The following is a 21,335-nucleotide window of genomic DNA, read 5'->3' as shown; positions in this document are numbered from 1 at the left end:
GTGTAGAGGGAGCTTTACTCTGTATCTAACCCCGTGCTGTACCTGTCCTGGGAGTGTTTGATGGGACAGTGTAGAGGGAGCTTTACTCTGTATCTAACCCCCTGTACCTGCCCTGGGAGTGTTTGATGGGACAGTGTAGAGGGAGCTTTACTCTGTATATAACCCCGTGCTGTACCTGCCCTGGGAGTGTTTGATGGGACAGTGTAGAGGGAGCTTTACTCTGTATCTAACCCCCTGTACCTGCCCTGGGAGTGTTTGATGGGACAGTGTAGAGGGAGCTTTACTCTGTATCTAACCCCGTGCTGTACCTGCCCTGGGAGTGTTTGATGGGACAGTGTAGAGGGAGCTTTACTCTGTATCTAACCCCGTGCTGTACCTGCCCTGGGAGTGTTTGATGGGACAGTGTAGAGGGAGCTTTACTCTGTATCTAATCCCCTGTACCTGCCCTGGGAGTGTTTGATGGGACAGTGTAGAGGGAGCTTTACTCTGTATCTAACCCCCTGTACCTGCCCTGGGAGTGTTTGATGGGACAGTGTAGAGGGAGCTTTACTCTGTATCTAATCCCCTGTACCTGCCCTGGGAGTGTTTGATGGGACAGTGTAGAGGGAGCTTTACTCTGTATCTAACCCCGTGCTGTACCTGCCCTGGGAGTGTTTGATGGGACAGTGTAGAGGGAGCTTTACTCTGTATCTAACCCCCTGTACCTGCCCTGGGAGTGTTTGATGGGACAGTGTAGAGGGAGCTTTACTCTGTATCGAACCCTGCGCTGTGTTGACACTGCATTAGAAGGTTCTGAATTCCCTCACTTTGAAGGAACACAGATTTGGACCGGGAATGAAGGGAGCGTGAGGCTGATTGCGATGTGTTGCTTGCAGGATAAAGACTACGGGCCGCGACTCACGGCATGCGTGGAGAGCAGTCGGAGCCCGGAGATCGCGTGGGATTCGATCGTTGCCAATCTCAGCGAACTGCAGCCGCAGCATGTCCGTCTGCTGATGTGGGGAGCGAGCCCCTTCCTCCGTCGGGCAACGGCCGAGAAGCTCAAGGGGCTTCCCTTGGTCACCAACAGCAACCAGGTGCAGGACATGTGAGTAGGTGTTGGCCAATCGGCCTGGTCAGAGTCATTTCACCCTCACCCCCACATTCTTCCATTCCCCGCTGACCCCCCCCCCATGCGCTTTGAGACCCCCTGTGAGCGGGGTCCGTCAGGGAGAGGCAGAGCGAGGCTGCTCGACTACACGTCGTTGGTAGATTGATATCAGTCCAGGTATCTCAGTATCAGGTTTTCCATGTGGCTCAGTGGATAGCACTCTGTCTCTCTCTCTCTGTCTCTCTCTCTCTCTCTATCTCTCTCTGTCTCTCTCTCACTGTCTCTCTCTCTCTCTCTATCTCTCTCTGTCTCTCTCTCACTGTCTCTCTCTCTCTCTCTATCTCTCTCTGTCTCTCTCTCACTGTCTCTCTCTCTCTCTCTTTCTCTCTCTGTCTCTCTCTCACTGTCTCTCTCTCTCTCTCTATTTCTCTCTGTCTCTCTCTCTCTCTGTCTCTCTCTCACTGTCTCTCTCTCTCTGTCTCTCTCTCACTGTCTCTCTCTCTCTCTCTATTTCTCTCTGTCTCTCTCTCTCTCTGTCTCTCTCTCACTGTCTCTCTCTGTCTCTCTCTCTCTGTCTCTCTCTCTCTGTCTCTCTCTCACTGTCTCTCTCTCTATCTCTCTCTGTCTCTCTCTCTCTGTCTCTCTCTCACTGTCTCTCTCTCTCTCTCTATTTCTCTCTGTCTCTCTCTCTCTCTCTCTATCTATCTCTCTCTCTCTATCTCTCTCTCTGTCTCTCTCTCACTGTCTCTCTCTCTCTCTCTCTATCTCTCTCTGTCTCTCTCTCTATCTGTCTGCCTGCCTCTGTCTCTCTCTCTCTCCATCTCTATCTCTCTGCCCCTCGCTCTCTGTCTCTCTCTCTCACTCTCTCTGTCTGCCTGTCTCTCTCTCTCCATCTCTGTCTCTGTCTCTCTCTCTCTCCATCTCTGTCTCTCTCTATCTCTCTCTCTCACACTCTCTCTGTCTGCCTGTCTCTGTCTCTCTCTCCGTCCCTCTGTCTCTCGCTCTATCTCTCTCTCTCACTCTTTCTGTCTGTCTGTCTCTCTCTCTCTCTCTCCATCTCTCTGTCTCTCTCTGTCCCCCTCTCTCTGTCTCTCTGTCTCTCTCTTGCCTCTGAGTCAGAAGGTTGTTGGTACATGTCCTTGTTCCAGAGACTTGAGCACAAAATCCAGGCTGACACCTCCAGCGCAGTAGTGATCGGGGGCGCCACACTGTCGGAGGGCCAGTACTGAGGGAGCGCCGCACTGTCGGAGGGGCAGTACTGAGGGAGTGCCGCACTGGCGGAGGTGCTGTCTTTCGGGTGAGACGTTAAACTGAGGCCCCGTCTGCCCTCTCGGGTGGATGTAAAAGATCCCGGGGCCACTATTTGGAAGAAGAGCAGGGGGAGTTCTCCCCGATGTCCTGGGGCCAATATTTATCCCTCAACCAACATCACTAAAACAGACGATCCGGGTCATTATCACATCGCTGTGTGTGGGAGCTTGCTGTGCGCAAATTGGCGTTTCCCACAATACAACAGTGAGCACACTCCAATAGTCCTCAATGATTGAAGAAGATGTGCTGATGGATTCAGCTCTGTGCGTGATTGCTCTCGGGGTATTGGGACTGAGGGTGACGCAGTGTGTTTTGTTCCCTCTCTCTCTCTCGCTCTCTCTCTCTCTGTCTCTCGGCCGCGCTCCCAGGATGAAGGGATTCGGCCTCATTTACCAGGGGCTGCGCAGGGACCTGCGAACCGGCATCTTCAACTGGGCGAAGGAAAGCTTGACGTCCGTCCAGTGCTCGGGAGAGCGGGAGCGGCCGGAGACAGAGGGGCTGTCGGGCAACGGAAACAATCCCGCCGTGACCAGCGACCTCGCCAGTGGTAGGCTGTCGTACACTGACCTAATCTCAGAAATCCTTGAGCGTCTTTCCAGCTGGGATGAAGCGGTTGTCTTATGACGAAAGGTTGAGCAGGTTGGGCCTGTACCAATTGGAGTTTAGAAGAATGAGAGGGGATCTTATTGAAACGTATAAGATTCTGAGGGGGCTGGACAGGGTAGATGCAGAGAGGATGTTTCCCCTCATGGGGGAATCTAGAACTAGGGGACATAGTCTCAGAATAAGGGGTCGCCCATTTAGGACTGAGATGAGAAGGAATTTCTTCTCTCTGAGGGTGGTGAATCTGTGGAATTCTCTGCCCCAGAGAGCTGTGGAGACTGGGTCATTGAATATATTTACGGTGGAGATAGAGATTTTTGAAGGATAAGGGAGTGAAGGGTTACGGGGAGCGGGCAGGAAAGTGGAGCTGAGTCCATGATCGGATCAGCCGCGATATTATTGAATGGCGGTGCAGGTTCGAGGGGCCGAATGGCCCACTCCTGCTCCTATTTCTTCTGATCTTATGACCCCCAATTCCGCTCCGTCACCAAGACTGCCTGTTTGCCCCTCCGTAACATCGCCCGTCTCCGCTGCTGAAACCCTCATCACAGTCCTCCCCACCTCCAGACCCCACCCATTCCAACGCTCTCCTGGATAGCTTCCCACGTTCCACCCTCTGTAACCATCAGCTCATCCAAAGCTCTGCTGTCCCCATGTCCTAACTCGCACCGAGTCCCACTCACCCATCGCCCCCTGTGCCCCGTGTCCTAACTCGCACCGAGTCCCACTCACCCATCACCCCCTGTGCTCACTGCCCCGTGTCCTAACTCACACCGAGTCCCACTCACCCATCACCCCCTGTGCTCACTGCCCCGTGTCCTAACTCACACCCAGTCCCACTCACCCATCGCCCCCTGTGCCCCGTGTCCTAACTCGCACCGAGTCCCACTCACCCATCACCCCCTGTGCTCACTGCCCCGTGTCCTAACTCACACCGAGTCCCACTCACCCATCACCCCCTGTGCTCACTGCCCCGTGTCCTAACTCACACCGAGTCCCACTCACCCATCACCCCCTGTGCTCACTGCCCCGTGTCCTAACTCACACCGAGTCCCACTCACCCATCACCCCCTGTGCTCACTGCCCCGTGTCCTAACTCGCACCGAGTCCTGCTCACCCATCACCCCCTGTGCTCACTGCCCCGTGTCCTAACTCGCACCCAGTACCACTCACCCATCACCCCCTGTGCTCACTGCCCCGTGTCCTAACTCGCACCGAGTCCCGCTCACCCATCACCCCCTGTGCTCACTGCCCCATGTCCTAACTCACACCGAGTCCCACTCACCCATCGCCCCCTGTGCCCCGTGTCCTAACTCGCACCGAGTCCTGCTCACCCATCACCCCCTGTGCTCACTGCCCCATGTCCTAACTCACACCGAGTCCCACTCACCCATCACCCCCTGTGCTCACTGCCCCGTGTCCTAACTCGCACCGAGTCCTGCTCACCCATCGCCCCCTGTGCTCACTGCCCCGTGTCCTAACTCGCACTGAGTCCTGCTCACCCATCACCCCCTGTGCTCACTGCCCCGTGTCCTAACTCGCACTGAGTCCTGCTCACCCATCACCCCCTGTGCTCACTGCCCCGTGTCCTAACTCGCACCGAGTCCTGCTCACCCATCACCCCCTGTGCTCACTGTCCCGTGTCCTAACTCGCACCAAGTCCTGCTCACCCATCGCCCCCTGTGCTCACTGCCCCGTGTCCTAACTCGCACCCAGTCCCGCTCACCCATCACCCCCTGTGCTCACTGCCCCGTGTCCTAACTCACACCCAGTCCCACTCACCCATCACCCCCTGTGCTCACTGACCTACATTGACAACCGGTCCGGCAACAACTTGATTTCAAAATTCTCATTATTGTTTACAAATCCCTCCATGGCCCTCGCCCCTCCCTATCTCTGTAACCTCCTCCAGCCCCCTACACCCCTCCCTATCTCTGTAAACTCCTCCAGCCCCTACACCCCTCCCTATCTCTCTAACCTCCTCCAGCCCCTACACCCCTCCCTATCTCTGTAACCTCCTCCAGCCCCATACACCCCTCCCTATCTCTGTAACCTCCTCCAGCCCTACACCCTCCCCCTCCCTATCTCTGTAACCCCCTCCTGCCCTACACCCCTCCCTCTGTAACCTCATCCAGCCCCTACACCCCTCCCTATCTCTGTAAGCCCCTCCAGCCCCTACACCCCTCCCTATCTCTGTAACCCCCTTCAGCCCCTACACCCCTCCCTCTGTAACCTCCTCCAGCCCCCTACACCCCTCCCTCTGTAACCACCTCCAGCCCCTACACCCCTCCCTATCTCTGTAACCCCCTCCAGCCCCTACACCCCTCCCTATCTCTGTAACCCCCTCCAGCCCTACACCCCTCCCTATCTCTGTAACCTCCTCCAGCCCCTACACCCCTCCCGATCTCTGTAACCTCCTCCAATTGTGCCTTGTAAAAAACAATTAATGCAGCGAGATGTTGTGATCAGGAACGCGCTGCCTGAAAGGGCGGTGGGCGCAGATACAATAGTGACTTTCAAACCGGGAATTGGATAAATACTGGAAAAAGAAAAAAATGCAGGGCTGTGGGGTGAGAACGGGAACTTGGAGAGGGAGGTGGGGGACTATTTGTATCGCTCTTTCAAAGAGCCGGCACGGGCTCGATGGGCTGAATGGCCTCCTTCTGTGCAGTAAGACCAAAGCTAGGGGCCATCAATATACGACAGTCACCAATAAACCCAATGGGGAATTCAGGAGAAACCTCTTTACCCAGAGAGCGGTGAGAATGTGGAACTCGCTGCCACAGGGAGGGGTCGAGGCAAATAGTATCGGTACATTTTTTAATTGTTCCTGGGATGTGGCGTCGTTGGCAAGGCTGGCGTTTATTGCCCGTCCCTAGTTGCCCCTCGAGAAGGTGGTGGTGAGTTCCTTCTTGAACCGCTGCAGTCCGTGTGGTGAAGGTGCTCCCACAGTGCTGTTAGGGAGGGAGTTCCAGGATTGTGACCCAGCGACGATGAAGGAACGGCCGATATATTTCCCAGTCGGGATGGTGTGTGACTGGGAGGGGAACGTGGAGGTGGTGGTGTTCCCATGGACCTGCTGCCCTTGACCTTCTAGGGGGTAGAGGTCGCGGGTTTGGGAGGTGCTGCCGAAGAAGCCTTGGCGAGTTGCCGCGGTGCATCTTGTAGACGGTGCACACTGTGATTCTAGTAAATATTTACTGTTGCCTCTCCAGCTAACTGTAGCAGCAACTGGATCAAAAATGATACGCTGACGATACTGGGACTGTTCCTCATTGATGCACCTCCCAAGGACTTTTCTTACGTCACCCCTCAACAGGTAGGTTTAACCATCACTGTAAAGGCGTTTTACTCTGTATCTAACCCCGTGTTGTACCTGCCCTGGGAGTGTTTGATGGGACAGTGTAGAGGGAGCTTTACCCTGTATCTAACCCCCTGTACCTGCCCTGGGAGTGTTTGATGGGACAGTGTAGAGGGAGCTTTACCCTGTATCTAACTCCCTGTACCTGCCCTGGGAGTGTTTGATGGGACACTGTAGAGGGAGCTTTACTCTGTATCTAATCCCGTGTACCTGCCCTGGGAGTGTTTGATGGGACAGTGTAGAGGGAGCTTTACTCTGTATCTAACCCCCTGTACCTGCCCTGGGAGTGTTTGATGGGACAGTGTAGAGGGAGCTTTACTCTGTATCTAACCCCCTGTACCTGCCCTGGGAGTGTTTGATGGGGACAGTGTAGAGGGAGCTTTACTCTGTATCTAACCCCCTGTACCTGCCCTGGGAGTGTTTGATGGGACAGTGTAGAGGGAGCTTTACTCTGTATCTAACCCCCTGTACCTGCCCTGGGAGTGTTTGATGGGACAGTGTAGAGGGAGCTTTACTCTGTATCTAACCCCCTGTACCTGCCCTGGGAGTGTTTGATGGGGACAGTGTAGAGGGAGCTTTACTCTGTATCTAACCCCCTGTACCTGCCCTGGGAGTGTTTGATGGGACAGTGTAGAGGGAGCTTTACTCTGTATCTAACCCCCTGTACCTGCCCTGGGAGTGTTTGATGGGACAGTGTAGAGGGAGCTTTACTCTGTATCTAACCCCGTGTACCTGCCCTGGGAGTGTTTGATGGGACAGTGTAGAGGAAGCTTTACTCTGTATCTAACCCCGTGCTGTCCCTGCCCTGGGAGTGTTTGATGGGACAGTGTAGAGGGAGCTTTACTCTGTATCTAACCCCGTGCTGTACCTGCCCTGGGAGTGTTTGATGGGACAGTGTAGAGGGAGCTTTACTCTATATCTAACCCCCTGTACCTGCCCTGGGAGTGTTTGATGGGACAGTGTAGAGGGAGCTTTACCCTGTATCTAACCCCCTGTACCTGCCCTGGGAGTGTTTGATGGGACAGTGTAGAGGGAGCTTTACTCTGTATCTAATCCCGTGTACCTGCCCTGGGAGTGTTTGATGGGACAGTGTAGAGGGAGCTTTACTCTGTATCTAACCCCCTGTACCTGCCCTGGGAGTGTTTGATGGGACAGTGTAGAGGGAGCTTTACTCTGTATCTAACCCCCTGTACCTGCCCTGGGAGTGTTTGATGGGACAGTGCAGAGGGAGCTTTACTCTGTATCTAACCCCCTGTACCTGCCCTGGGAGTGTTTGATGGGACAGTGTAGAGGAAGCTTTACTCTGTATCTAACCCCGTGCTGTACCTGCCCTGGGAGTGTTTGATGGGACAGTGTAGAGGGAGCTTTACTCTGTATCTAACCCCCTGTACCTGCCCTGGGAGTGTTTGATGGGACAGTGTAGAGGGAGCTTTACTCTGTATCTAACCCCCTGTACCTGCCCTGGGAGTGTTTGATGGGACAGTGTAGAGGGAGCTTTACTCTGTATCTAATCCCGTGTACCTGCCCTGGGAGTGTTTGATGGGACAGTGTAGAGGGAGCTTTACTCTGTATCTAACCCCCTGTACCTGCCCTGGGAGTGTTTGATGGGACAGTGTAGAGGGAGCTTTACTCTGTATCTAACCCCCTGTACCTGCCCTGGGAGTGTTTGATGGGACAGTGCAGAGGGAGCTTTACTCTGTATCTAACCCCCTGTACCTGCCCTGGGAGTGTTTGATGGGACAGTGTAGAGGAAGCTTTACTCTGTATCTAACCCCGTGCTGTCCCTGCCCTGGGAGTGTTTGATGGGACAGTGTAGAGGGAGCTTTACTCTGTATCTAACCCCGTGCTGTACCTGCCCTGGGAGTGTTTGATGGGACAGTGTAGAGGGAGCTTTACTCTGTATCTAACCCCGTGCTGTACCTGCCCTGGGAGTGTTTGATGGGACAGTGTAGAGGGAGCTTTACTCTGTATCTAACCCCCTGTACCTGCCCTGGGAGTGTTTGATGGGACAGTGTAGAGGGAGCTTTACTCTGTATCTAACCCCCTGTACCTGCCCTGGGAGTGTTTGATGGGACAGTGTAGAGGGAGCTTTACTCTGTATCTAACCCCCTGTACCTGCCCTGGGAGTGTTTGATGGGACAGTGTAGAGGGAGCTTTACTCTGTATCTAACCCCCTGTACCTGCCCTGGGAGTGTTTGATGGGACAGTGTAGAGGGAGCTTTACTCTGTATCTAACCCCCTGTACCTGCCCTGGGAGTGTTTGATGGGACAGTGTAGAGGGAGCTTTACTCTGTATCTAACCCCGTGCTGTACCTGGCCTGGGACTAACATCTCACCGTGTGATGAAATGCAGTATTATCGGAAGTAGAGGTTGGGTTGTAATATTTAAAGGAGCTTGTTGAGTGTGGCTCCCGCTGAGCATGCTTCTCTCCCAGTTTACCAGCGCTGTGACCCCCTCCCTTGTTTTCTTCCGCTCCTCAGGTCTGCCGGCTCCTCAACGATTCGGGTTTCCCCGGGGGGCCCTCCGGCATGTTTGACATCGACCCCCAGCGGGCAAAGCGGCTCCTCTCCTTGCTGGTGGGCTCCTGCATCAATCCCGCCGGGCTGGGGGACTTCCTGCGGTAAGCGGCAGCACCTTGGGCGATGTGGGGTGGGAGCACGGGTTTGGAGGCTCGAGGTCACCGGGCTAGGGAGGTTTACCCCCACTCCTGGCTGGTGCCCCACCCCCCCACACACACACACATCAGCCCCACCTCGCTGGAAGTCCCCTGTGTGTGTGTGGAGTCGGCTATGGAACCGATTGAACTGGGTTATGGCGGACCCCGTGGTCGAATAGCCTCGCCACGGACATCTGATCCGTCCAGCGCTTTCAGGAAAGAGCAAAAGAAGGTTGTAGGTATAGAGCTACCCAAGGATGTACCATAGCGCTTTACAGCCAATGAAGTACTTTATGCCGTGCAAGCTCCCTCAAGAAGCAGTGAGATAAATGGCCTGTTTTTTTTAGTGATGTTGGTTGAGGGATAAATATTAGCCCCAGGACACCGGGGAGAACTCCCCCTGCTCTTCTTCCAATAGTGGCCCCGGGATCTTTTACATCCACCCGAGAGGGCAGACACGGCATTGGTTTAACGTTTCATCTGGCCTCCGACAGCACAGCGCTCCTTCGGTACTACCCCTCCGACAGCACAGCGCTCCTTCAGTACTACCCCTCCGACAGTGCGGCGCTCCCTCAGCACTGCCCCTCCGACAGTGCGGTGTTCCCTCAGTATTGCCCCTCCGACAGTGCGGCGTTCCCTCAGCACTGCCCCTCCAACAGTGCGGCGCTCCCTCAGTACTGCCCCTCCGACAGTGCGGCGCTCCCTCAGTACTGCCCCTCCGACAGTGCGGTGCTCCCTCAGTACTGCCCCTTCGACAGTGCCGCACTCCCTCAGTACTGCCCCTCCGACAGTGTGGCGCTCCCTCACTCCTGCCCCTCTGACAGTGCAGCGCTCCCTCACTCCTGCCCCTCTGACAGTGCAGCGCTCCCTCACTCCTGCCCCTCTGACATTACAGTGCTCCCTCAGTACTGCCCCTCCGACAGTACGGTGCTCCCTCAGACATTACAGTGCTCCCTCAGTACTGCCCCTCCGACAGTACGGTGCTCCCTCAGACAGTACGGTGCTCCCTCAGTATCACCCCTCCGACAGTGCGGTGCTCCCACAGCACTACACTGGGAGTGTCAGCCTGGATTCTGTGCTCGAGTCTCTGGAGTGGGGCTGGAACCCACAACCTTAAGACTTGGAGGCGAGAGAGAGAGAGAGTGAGAGTAGTTAAGAATGGCTGGTAAGGGACTGGGCAGTACCCGCGGCAAGTATTCACTGCCGGTAGTGGTTGCCCATTGTTGGCACGGCACGGGAAGAGGGGCCAAGGGCACAATTAAACTGGAACACCCAGGGGAGTAGGCCGGGATTGGGTTTCGAGCTCTGATCCTGTGTTCTTGTGTTGCAGCTTGGGAGCGCTGGCCTGTTACTATGACGACGCGGCCTCGTTTGGCAAAGACAATGCGTCTGCGCTTTTAAGGCTCCTGAGGTCTTGCAGGAACAAGGAAGTGCTCAAGGTGAAACAATAATACCACTCAATCATGGCAAAGTCTTGAAGGAAAACAAGGACTGGCATTTATATAGCGTGTTGGGCCATGCCAGGCTACTGACAGAGCCCAGTTGTGAAGTGTTGTTTGGTGGGTAACTGTTACGTATAGATGAACTCCACAAGACTGAGTACCGTGAGCAAAAACTGATGTGACCTTAGTCTCTTTCATATAACCAGAGTGCCTGAGCAGCATGGCAGACAACCTTTTATACTCCCTCGCACGAGGTGTGCAGGTGACCCTTGGGCCTCCAACAGTTGCGCCCTCTGCTGGCAAGTCTTGCACAGTTACAATGTTTACATACATAACAGTAACCGTGGCTCCAAATTGTGCCAAGACTATCACAACACACAGAAACTACAGAAACACACACCTGGAGTACTGCGCACAGTCTCCGTCTCCTTATCTAAGGAAGGATATACTTGCCTTGGAGGCGGTGCAACGAAGGTTCAGCAGACTGATCCCTGGCCTGAGAGGATGGTCCTATGAGGAGAGATTGTGTAGAATGGGCCTGTACTCTCTGGAGTTTAGAAGAATGATCAGTGATCTGATTGAAACATACAAGATTCCGAGGGGGATTGACAGGGTGGATGCAGGAAGGGTGTTTCCCCCCGGGCTGGGGAGTCTAGAACCAGGGGTCATACGGTCTCAGGATAAGGGCTCGGCCATTTAGGAGGAATTTCTTCACTCAGAGGGTGGTGAATCTCTGGAATTCTCTGCCCCAGAGGGCTGTGGAGGCTCAGTCGTTGAGTGTATTCAAGGCTGAGATCGATAGATTTTTGGACTCTCGGGGAATCGAGGGATATGGGGATTGAGTGGGAAACAGGAGTTGAGGTAGAAGATCAGCCATGATCTGATTGAATGGCGGAGCCGGCTCGAGGGGCCGAATGGTCGACTCCTGCTCCTAATTCTTATGTTCTTATGTTCTAACTCGTATTTATCCAGCGCCTTTAACGAAGTCAAATGGAAAAGGAGGAGGATTTGCCCTGATAATAAGGGACAGGATCAAGACAGTAGTTCAACACAGATACATGTCAGGTGTTACATTTTGGGAGGAAGAATAGGGAGGTCACTTATTACTGGGAGGGAGAGAGTCTATGTGGGGTAGTGGAACAAAGGGATCTCGGATACAAATACTCAAATCGCTAAATGTTGCAACACTGGTTAGCAAGGCCATAAAAAAGCAAACCAGGAACTAGGGTTTATTTCCAGAGGGATAGGATTGAAAAGTAGGGAAGTTATGCTAAACCTGTATCAACCCTTGGTTAGACCACACTTGGAGTACTGTGCACAGTTCTGGTCGTCGTATTATAAAAAGGGTATAAAGGCACTGGAGAGGGTGCAGAGACTTACAAGCATGCTGCCAGAAATGCGAGGGGATACGTATCAGGAAAGGATGAACAGGCTGGGTCTCTTTCCTCTGGATAAAAGAAGGCTGAGGGCTGACCTAATTGAGATGTAGAGAGAAAAGATCTTTGCTATGAAAATCAAAAAGTAGAAAAGGGTATAGAGGAGATTACCAAGGATGTATGAGGATGTTGCCTGGACTGGAGAATTTTAGCTATGAGGAATGATTGGATAGGCTGGGGTTGTTTTCTTTGGAACAAAGGAGGCTGAGGGGAGACCTTATTGTGGTGTATAAACTCTCATCACATTTCAAAAGTACTTGGATATGCACTTGAAATGCCGTAAGATAGGGAAGGTTGTAGGTCTGGAGGAGGTTAGAGAAATAGGGAGGGGTGTAGGGGCTGGAGGGGCTTACAGAGATAGGGAGGGGTGTAGGGGCTGGAGGAGGTTACAGAGATAGGGAGGGGTGTAGCGGCTGGAGGAGGTTACAGAGATAGGGAGGGATGTAGGGGCTGGAGGAGGTTACAGGGATAGGGAGGGGTGTAGGGGCTGGAGGGGGTTACAGGGATAGGGAGGGGTGTAGGGGCTGGAGGGGCTTACAGAGATAGGGAGGGGTGTAGGGACTGGAGGGGGTTACAGGGATAGGGAGAGGTGTAGGGGCTGGAGGGGGTTACAGGAATAGGGAGCGGTGTAGGGGGTTACAGGGATAGGGAGGGGTGTAGGGGGTTACAGGGATAGGGAGGGGTGTAGGGACTGGAGGGGGTTACAGGGATAGGGAGAGGTGTAGGGGCTGGAGGGGGTTACAGGAATAGGGAGGGGTGTAGGGGGTTACAGGGATAGGGAGGGGTGTAGGGGGTTACAGGGATAGGGAGGGGTGTAGGGGGTTACAGGGATAGGGAGGGTTGTAGGGGGTTACAGGGATAGGGAGGGGTGTAGGGGGTTACAGGGATAGGGAGGGGTGTAGAGGGTTACAGGGATAGGGAGGGGTGTAGAGGGTTACAGGGATAGGGAGGGGTGTAGAGGGTTACAGGGATAGGGAGGGGTGTAGGGGGTTGCAGGGATAGGGAGGGGTGTAGGGGGTTACAGGGATAGGGAGGGGTGTAGGGGGTTACAGGGATAGGGAGGGGTGTAGGGGGTTACAGGGATAGGGAGGGGTGTAGAGGGTTACAGGGATAGGGAGGGGTGTAGAGGGTTACAGGGATAGGGAGGGGTGTAGAGGGTTACAGGGATAGGGAGGGGTGTAGGGGGTTGCAGGGATAGGGAGGGGTGTAGGGGGTTACAGGGATAGGGAGGGGTGTAGGGGGTTACAGGGATAGGGAGGGGTGTAGGGGGTTACAGGGATAGGGAGGGGTGTAGGGGGTTACAGGGATAGGGAGGGGTGTAGGGGGTTACAGGGATAGGGAGGGGTGTAGGGGGTTGCAGGGATAGGGAGGGGTGTAGGGGGTTACAGGGATAGGGAGGGGTGTAGGGGGTTACAGGGATAGGGAGGGGTGTAGGGGGTTACAGGGATAGGGAGGGGTGTAGGGGGTTACAGGGATAGGGAGGGGTGTAGGGGGTTGCAGGGATAGGGAGGGGTGTAGGGGGTTACAGAGATAGGGAGGGGGTACACGCGGTGAGGGAGGGGGTACACGCGGTGAGGGAGGGGGTACACGCGGTGAGGGAGGGGGTACACGCGGTGAGGGAGGGGGTACACGCGGTGAGGGAGGGAGTGGCGGCTTGCCTTGATGTGGTGTTGTTGGATTGCAGAGTGTGACGATGCTGGTGCAGGCGTTGGGGCCCGGGATTCCCGTGGACGGACAGATGCTCAGAGACCTGGGCATCGCAGCCTCGGCCCTCTCCAGCAGCCAGCTGGCCAACATCAGCGACCGGGACATCCGCAACAGCATCTCCCAGCTGGGCCAAGGGCTGTGGTGGTCGGGCGGTCAGACCAGGCTGCTGATCAGGAAGTTCCTAAAGGCCGGAGGACAGGTGAGGAGTCAAAGGTCGCTCATGCAGCCATTGGGCCGGGCACTGACTATATTAATTGATCGCAACGCGAACTGCGGAGAGGGAGACTAAGCAGGAGACTTTTGAAACAAAGACTTTCTTTTCACCACTTCAGGACATCCCAAAGCGCTTTACATCCAGTGAAACACTTTTTTGGAGTGTGCTCACTGTTGTACTGTGGGAAACGCAGCAGCTCAATGTGATAATGACCCGGATCATCTGTTTTAGTGATGTTGGTCGAGGGATAAATATTGGTCCCAGGACACCGGGGAGAACTCCCCCTGCTCTTCTTCCAATAGTGGCCCCGGGATCTTTTACATCCACCCGAGAGGGCAGACGGGGCCTCGGTTTAACGTCTCATCCGACAGACGGCACCTCCAACAGTGCGGCGCTCCCTCAGTACTGCCCCTCCGACAGTGCGGCGCTCCCTCAGTACCGCCCCTCCGACAGTGCGGCGCTCCCTCAGTACTGCCCCTCTGACAGTGTGGCGCTCCCTCAGTACCGCCCCTCTGACAGTGCGGCGCTCCCTCAGTAACGCCCCTCCGACAGTGTGGCACCCCCTCAGCACTGCCCCTCCGACAGTGCGGCACTCCCTCAGCACTGCCCCTCCGACAGTGCGGCGCTCCCTCAGCACTACTCCTCCGACAGTGCGGCGCTCCCTGAGCACTGCTCCTCCGACAGTGCGGCACTCCCTCAGCACTGCTCCTCCGACAGTGCGGCGCTCCCTCAGCACTGCCCCTCCGACAGTGCGGCGCTCCCTCAGTACTGCCCCTCCGACAGTGCGGCGCTCCCTCAGTACCGCCCCTCCGACAGTGCGGCGCTCCCTCAGTACCGCCCCTCCGACAGTGCGGCGCTCCCTCAGTACTGCCCCTCCGACAGTGCGGCACTCCCTCAGTACTGCCCCTCCGACAGTGCAGCGCTCCCTCAGTACTGCCCCTCCGACAGTACGGTGCTCCCTCAGTACTGTCCCTCCAACAGTGTGGCACTCCCTCAGTACTGCCCCTCCGACAGTGCGGCACTCCCTCAGTACTGCCCCTCCGACAGTGCGGCGCTCCCTCAGTACTGCCCCTCCGACAGTGCGGCGCTCCCTCAGTACCGCCCCTCTGACAGTGCGGCGCTCCCTCAGTACCGCCCCTCTGACAGTGCGGCGTTCCCTCAGTACCGCCCCTCCGACAGTGCGGCGCTCCCTCAGTACCGCCCCTCCGACAGTGCGGCACTCCCTTAGTACTGCCCCTCCGACAGTGCGGCACTCCCTCAGTACTGCCCCTCCGACAGTGCGGCACTCCCTCAGTACTGCCCCTCCGACAGTGCGGCGCTCCCTCAGTACTGCCCCTCCGACAGTGCGGCGCTCCCTCAGTACTGCCCCTCCGACAGTGCGGCGCTCCCTCAGTACCGCCCCTCCGACAGTGCGGCACTCCCTCAGTACTGCCCCTCCGACAGTGCGGCGCTCCCTCAGTACTGCACTGGGAGTATCGGCCTGGATTATGGGCTCAATCCCTGGAGTGGGGAGTCGGACCCACGAACCTCTGACTCCGAGGCGGGAGAGTTGGACGTGGGATTTGCATTCTATAACAGAGACCCTCACTGGGTACATTCCTCATTCGGTGCGTGCAGACACTCACAATCCTGCAGGTGTGTTTCAGACACTCAGGTGATGTGAGACTGAACAGGCTGGGATTCTTTTCTTTAGAAACGAATAAGGCTGAGGGGTGACGTGGTAGAGGTCTTTAAGATTATGAAAGTGTTCAATAGGGGCGACGGATGTTTCCACTTGTGGGGGAGACCAGAACTAGGGGCCATCAATATAAGACGGTCAAGAAAAAATCCAATGGGGAATTCAGGAGAAACTGCTTTACCCAGAGAGCGGTGAGAATGTGGAACTCGCTGCCACAGGGAGGGGTTGAAGCGAATAGTATCGATGTATTTAAGGGGAGGCTGGATAAACACATGGAGGAGAAAGGAATAGAAGGATGTGGTGATGGGGTGAGATGGAGAGGGGTGGGAGGGAGCTGGTTGGAGCATAAACCCCGGCACGGAGTGATGGGCCGAATGGCCTGTGTCTGTGCTGTACAGTCCGTGTGTTTGCTTCCTCATCCCTCTGTCTTCCCCACTGCTCCCTCTCTCTCTGTAATGTACACCCCTGTGAGGATGCTCACCGGTTGGTCGAGTTGTTGAGTTGGGAGGGGCTTAGCCAGTCACGTGATGTTCACAAGACTCAATAAAACCCCAGCCAGTTGGGTTCAGGGGATCCACGATGGGGCAGGTGGTTGTGAGCCTGGTGGATGAACCGGTAATGTGTAGTGTGATTGTTAAACCTTTCGCTAATAAACCAACTAGTTCGTAATAGCAATGTGTTGCTATGAATCCTTAAGCCAAAAACCCATGAAGCAAATACATTACACTGTCTTATCACTCCGACAGATCTCCTCGAGTCGGGATTTAATGAAGATCGGAAGCCTCATCAAAGGGGTTCCCAGCAACATCCTGCGCAATCTGAGTGCAGAGCAGCTACTACAGGCTGTCCAGGCCGGGCTAGAGGAGCAAGCGAGCAAACTGTCGACCTTCCAGAGAAAGACCATCGTGGCTACGGTAAAATATAAACCATTTACCCTCTACACTGTCCCATCAAACACTCCCAGGGCAGGTACAGCACGGGGTTAGATACAGAGTAAAGCTCCCTCTACACTGTCCCATCAAACACTCCCAAGGCAGGTACAGGGGGTTAGATACAGAGTAAAGCTCCCTCTACACTGTCCCATCAAACACTCCCAGGGCAGGTACAGGGGGTTAGATACAGAGTAAAGCTCCCTCTACACTGTCCCATCAAACACTCCCAGGGCAGGTACAGCATGGGGTTAGATACAGAGTAAAGCTCCCTCTACACTGTCCCCATCAAACACTCCCAGGGCAGGTACAGCACGGGGTTAGATACAGAGTAAAGCTCCCTCTACACTGTCCCATCAAACACTCCCAGGGCAGGTACAGGGGGTTAGATACTGAGTAAAGCTCCCTCTACACTGTCCCATCAAACACTCCCAGGGCAGGTACAGGGGGTTAGATACAGAGTAAAGCTCCCTCTACACTGTCCCATCAACCACTCCCAGGGCAGGTACAGGGGGTTAGATACTGAGTAAAGCTCCCTCTACACTGTCCCATCAAACACTCCCAGGGCAGGTACAGCACAAGTTAGATACAACAATAACTTGTATTTATATAGCGCCTTTATCGTAGTAAAATGTCCCGCGGCACTTCACAAGGGCGTAAGTCAGACAAAATCTGACCCCGAGCCACATGGGGAGATATTAGGGACAGGAGACCAAAAGCTGGGTCAAAGAGGGAGGTTTTAAGGAACGTCTTAAAGGGGGAGAGAGGCGGAGAGGTTTAAGGAGGGAGTTCTAGAGCTTGGGGCCCAGGCAGCTGAAGGCACGGCCACCGATGGTGGAGCGATGGAAATCGGGGGATGGGCAAGAGGCCAGAATTGGAGGAGGGCAGAGATCCTTGCATTGAGCGTTTGTGCCCATTCCATGGGAACTCTGCCTCAATTCTCTGTTTTCGAAACGCAGATTCTACAAGGTGTGAACAGCACCGTCGCCATCGAGTCTCTCCCCGGCTCGTTAATCACCGAGCTGCCCCTCTATGTCATCCAGACAGCCGACATCAGAAGCATACAGGAGGTGAAGGAGAAACTGTGGAATAGAGGACAGGTGAGTGAGGCTCCCGTACATCGGCTGTTTCCGTCCCGGCCTCACACCATCCGTACCTTTGTAACTTCTCGCTCCGACTATTCCAACACTCGCCTTCCACCCTCCGTAAACTTCAGCCCATCCAAAACTCTGCGCATAGAATCATAGAGATTTACAGCACAGGAGGAGGCCATTCGGCCCATCACCCCCACCCACCCCGCCCCTGTGCTCGCTGACCTACATGCTCACTGATGTCCAGTTTGGGCTCCGCCAGGGCCACTCTCGGCTCCAGTCCTCATTACAGCCTTTGTCCTAAAATGGACACGAGGTGAATTCCAGAGGGGAGGTGAGAGTGACTGCCCTCGACATCACTGCAGCATTTGACCGAGTGTGGCATCAAGGAGCCCCAATAAAACTGAAGTCAGTGGGAATCGGGGAGAAAACTCTCCACTGACCGGAGTCATACCCGGCACAAAGGAAGATGGTTGCGGTGGTTGGAGGCCAATCATCTCAGCCCCAGGACATCGCTGCAGGAGTTCCTCAGGGCAGTGTCCTAGGCCCAAACATCTTCAGCTGCTTCATCAATGACCTTCCCTCCATCATAAGGTCAGAAGTGGGGATGTTCACTGATGCCTGCACAGTGTTCAGTTCCATTCACAACTCCTCAGATAATGGAGCAGTCCGTGCCCACATGCAGCAAGACCTGGACAACATTCAGGCTTGGGCTGATCAGTGGCAAGTAACATTGCCTGGCACTTGTGTGGCGTGAATGACTATATCCAATAGTAGAGAGCCTGACCATCTCCCCTTGACATTCAACGGCATTACTGTCGCTGAATCCCCCACCAGCAATATCCCGGGGGTCACCATAGACCAGAAACTTAACTGGGCCAGTCACAGAAATACTGTGACCACAAGAGCGGGTCAGAGGCTGGGTATTCTGTGGCCAGTGTCTCACCTCCTGACTCCCCAAAGCCTTCCCACCATCTGCAAGGCACAAGTCAGGGAGTCCCGGAACTCCCTCCCTAACAGCACTGTGGGAGCACCTTCACCACACGGACTGCAGCGGTTCAAGAAGGCGGCTCACCACCACCTTCTCGAGGGGCGATTAGGGACGGGCAATAAATGCCGGCCTTGTCAGCGACGCCCACATCCCAGAAATAAATATTTTTTTAAAACATTGGCTCCCGGTCTGGCAATGCCTCTCGACCAATGTTCCCTCAAAGGGGCTACGCAACCCCTAAAAAAAAAAAGGAAGGAAACATTTCTCTCGACAGGGGGCCTTGGGGTGAATCTCCGTCGGACTGCTGCTTCCTCTGCGTTGGGCACACGGAATTGGCTGGTGGGAGTGCCGCACTGTCGGAGGTGCTGCCCTGCTGATCAGGCATCAAGAAACGTCGTTCATTCCGGGGTTCTTTGTGGGATCACGCTGTGTAAAAAAACGTACCCACGGCCTCTGCCGATGTAGCAGCCCTCAAAATAATTTGTCGTGTGAAGCTCGTTCGGAGCAACGGTGAACATCCGACATGTTGCACCGAGCAGCGTGGCTGCCCGGCGATAACCAATCTCTGCTTTCTGTCTGAGACTCTCACTTTCTCCTGCTCGGTTTAGGCGCTGTATCTGTGCCAGTCTCTCAGTACGAATGGGTCCCTGCCGATCAACGAACTCAGGTAAAGATAACTCTACCAGTGTGGCTGTCAATGTCCGTGCCTGGATTTATCTTCGTGGGTGTGAGTGTGTGTGTGTGTGTGTGTGTGTGTGTGTATGTGAGTGAGACTGAGAGTGTGTGTGTGTGTGTGTGTGTAAGTGAGTGTGTGTGTGTGAGTGATGGTGTGTGTGTGTGTATGTGTGTGTGTGTGTATGTGAGTGAGAGTGAGAGTGTGTGTGTGTGTATGTGAGTGTGTGTATGTGAGTGAGTGTGTATGTGAGTGAGAGTGAGTGTGTGTGAGTGAGTGTGTGTGTGTGTGTGTGTATGTGAGTGAGTGTGTATGTGAGTGAGAGGGAGTGTGTGTGAGTGAGTGTGTGTGTATGTGAGTGTGTGTATGTGAGTGAGTGTGTATGTGAGTGAGAGTGTGTGTGTGTGTGTATGTGAGTGAGAGTGTGTGTGTGAGTGATGGTGTGTGTGTGTGTGTGTGTGTGAGTGAGAGTGTGTGTGTGTGTGTGTATGTGAGTGAGAGTGTGTGTGTGAGTGATGGTGTGTGTGTGTGTGTGTGTATGTGAGTGAGAGTGAGTGTGTGTGATGGTGTGTGTGTGAGTGAGAGTGTGTGTGTGTGTGTGTGAGTGAGAGCTTGTGTGTATGTGAGTGTGAGAGTGTGTGTGAGTGGGTGTATGTGAGTGAGAGTGTGTGTGTGAGTGAGAGTGTGTTTGTGAGTGTGAGTCTTTGTGTATGAGTGTGTGTGAGTGTGTTTGTGTGTGTGTGAGTGTGTGTATGTGAGTGAGAGTGTGTGAGTGAGTGTGAGAGAGTGTGTGTGTGTGTGAGTTTGTACATGCGTGTATAGGTGTGTGTTTGTGTATATGTTTGGAAATATATATGTATATGTAGAGAATTACACGGACTGTACAGCACGGACACAGGCCATTCGGCCCATCGCTCCGTGCCGGGGTTTATGTTCCACACCAGCCCCCTCCCACCCCTCTCCATCTCACCCCATCACCACATCCTTCTATTCCTTTCTCCCTTGTGTGTTTATCCAGCTTCCCCTTAAATATATCGATACTATTCACCTCAACCCCTCCCTGTGGCAGCGAGTTCCACATTCTCACCGCTCTCTGGGTAAAGAAGTTTCTCCTGAATTCCCCGTTGGGTTTATTAGTGACTGTCTGATATTGATGGCCCCTGGTTCTAGTCTCCCCCACAAGGGGAAACATCTTCTCTACATCTACCCTATCGAACCCCTTCATAATTTCAAAGACCTCGATCAGGTCACCCCCCCCCCCCAGAGAAAGTAGTCCGGCGTGGTCAGCCTTCCCCGATGGTTATAACCCTCTCTGTTCTGCTCCCATGAAGTAGCTCATTTCAGGAGAACTGCTGTGGGGACCAGTTTCAGGTGCGAATGGGGGAGGTGGGCGGGACGGTGTTGGGTTTGGGGAATGACGCAGGCTAAGCTGGTGGTTTGAACTCCGCAGGCAGCCGTGGCCCCTGATCCAGGGGGTGACCTGTGAGATGATCAAGGAGTATGGAGACCAGTTCGTGCTGCAGATCGGAAAGAGTCTCGCAAATAACTCCAGCTGGCTCTCCAGAACGCAGGTACCGCCTCACTGGCTCACAGACCCGGCAACTCTGCTCTCAATCTCGCTCTCTCTCACTCTCTCCATCCTCTCCCTCGCTTACACTCTACCTCTCTCCATCCTCTCTCTCTTACACACTCTCTCCATCCTCTCTCACTCTCTCCATCCTCTCTCTCTCTCTTACACTCTACCTCTCTCCATCCTCTCTCTCTTACACACTCTCTCCATCCTATCTCTCTCTTACACTCTACCTCTCTCTCTTACACACTCTCTCCATCGTCTCTCACTCTCTCCATCCTCTCTCTCTTACACTCTACCTCTCTCCATCCTCTCTCTCTTACACACTCTCTCCATCCTCTCCCTCGCTTACTATCTACCTCTCTCCATCCTCTCTCACTCTCTCCATCCTCTCTCTCTCCATTCTCTTTCACTCTCTCTCCCTCTCTTACACTCTCACTCTCTCCATCCTCTCTGTCTCTCACTCTCTCTCCCTCTCCATCCGCTCCCATTCTCCACTCTCTCTCAGTCTCTCTCTCACTCTCTTCATCCTCTTTGTCTCTCCCTCTCTCCCTCTTTTCATCCTCTCTCTATCTAACCCGC

At 54.6% G+C, this 21,335-nt stretch overlaps 2 protein-coding genes across 4 annotated transcripts in view; one reads left to right on the top strand and one right to left on the bottom strand.

Annotated features, from left to right (window-relative positions):
• Nucleotides 1-21,335, bottom strand: part of tdrkh (tudor and KH domain containing) — a 136,588-nt gene that overhangs the window by 62,825 nt on the left and 52,428 nt on the right. The gene's annotated exons all lie outside the window — the stretch shown is intronic.
• The window catches only part of LOC139240145 (otoancorin-like), a 71,931-nt gene that overhangs the window by 29,627 nt on the left and 20,969 nt on the right, over nucleotides 1-21,335 (top strand). For both annotated transcript variants that reach the window (XM_070868523.1, XM_070868522.1), the window contains exons 10-19: nucleotides 876-1,087; nucleotides 2,770-2,948; nucleotides 6,220-6,323; nucleotides 8,847-8,986; nucleotides 10,353-10,461; nucleotides 13,585-13,806; nucleotides 16,246-16,413; nucleotides 17,388-17,528; nucleotides 19,119-19,177; nucleotides 20,634-20,754. In XM_070868523.1, coding sequence (XP_070724624.1) covers nucleotides 876-1,087; nucleotides 2,770-2,948; nucleotides 6,220-6,323; nucleotides 8,847-8,986; nucleotides 10,353-10,461; nucleotides 13,585-13,806; nucleotides 16,246-16,413; nucleotides 17,388-17,528; nucleotides 19,119-19,177; nucleotides 20,634-20,754 — 1,455 coding nt within the window. The remainder of the gene's footprint in view (nucleotides 1-875; nucleotides 1,088-2,769; nucleotides 2,949-6,219; nucleotides 6,324-8,846; nucleotides 8,987-10,352; nucleotides 10,462-13,584; nucleotides 13,807-16,245; nucleotides 16,414-17,387; nucleotides 17,529-19,118; nucleotides 19,178-20,633; nucleotides 20,755-21,335) is intronic.

This window comes from Pristiophorus japonicus, chromosome 30, assembly GCF_044704955.1.
Source record: "Pristiophorus japonicus isolate sPriJap1 chromosome 30, sPriJap1.hap1, whole genome shotgun sequence".
In the NCBI taxonomy this organism is placed as follows: Eukaryota; Metazoa; Chordata; class Chondrichthyes; family Pristiophoridae; genus Pristiophorus; species Pristiophorus japonicus.
Note: the sequence above shows the minus strand (reverse complement) of the source record. Positions and strands in the feature narration are given on the sequence as shown.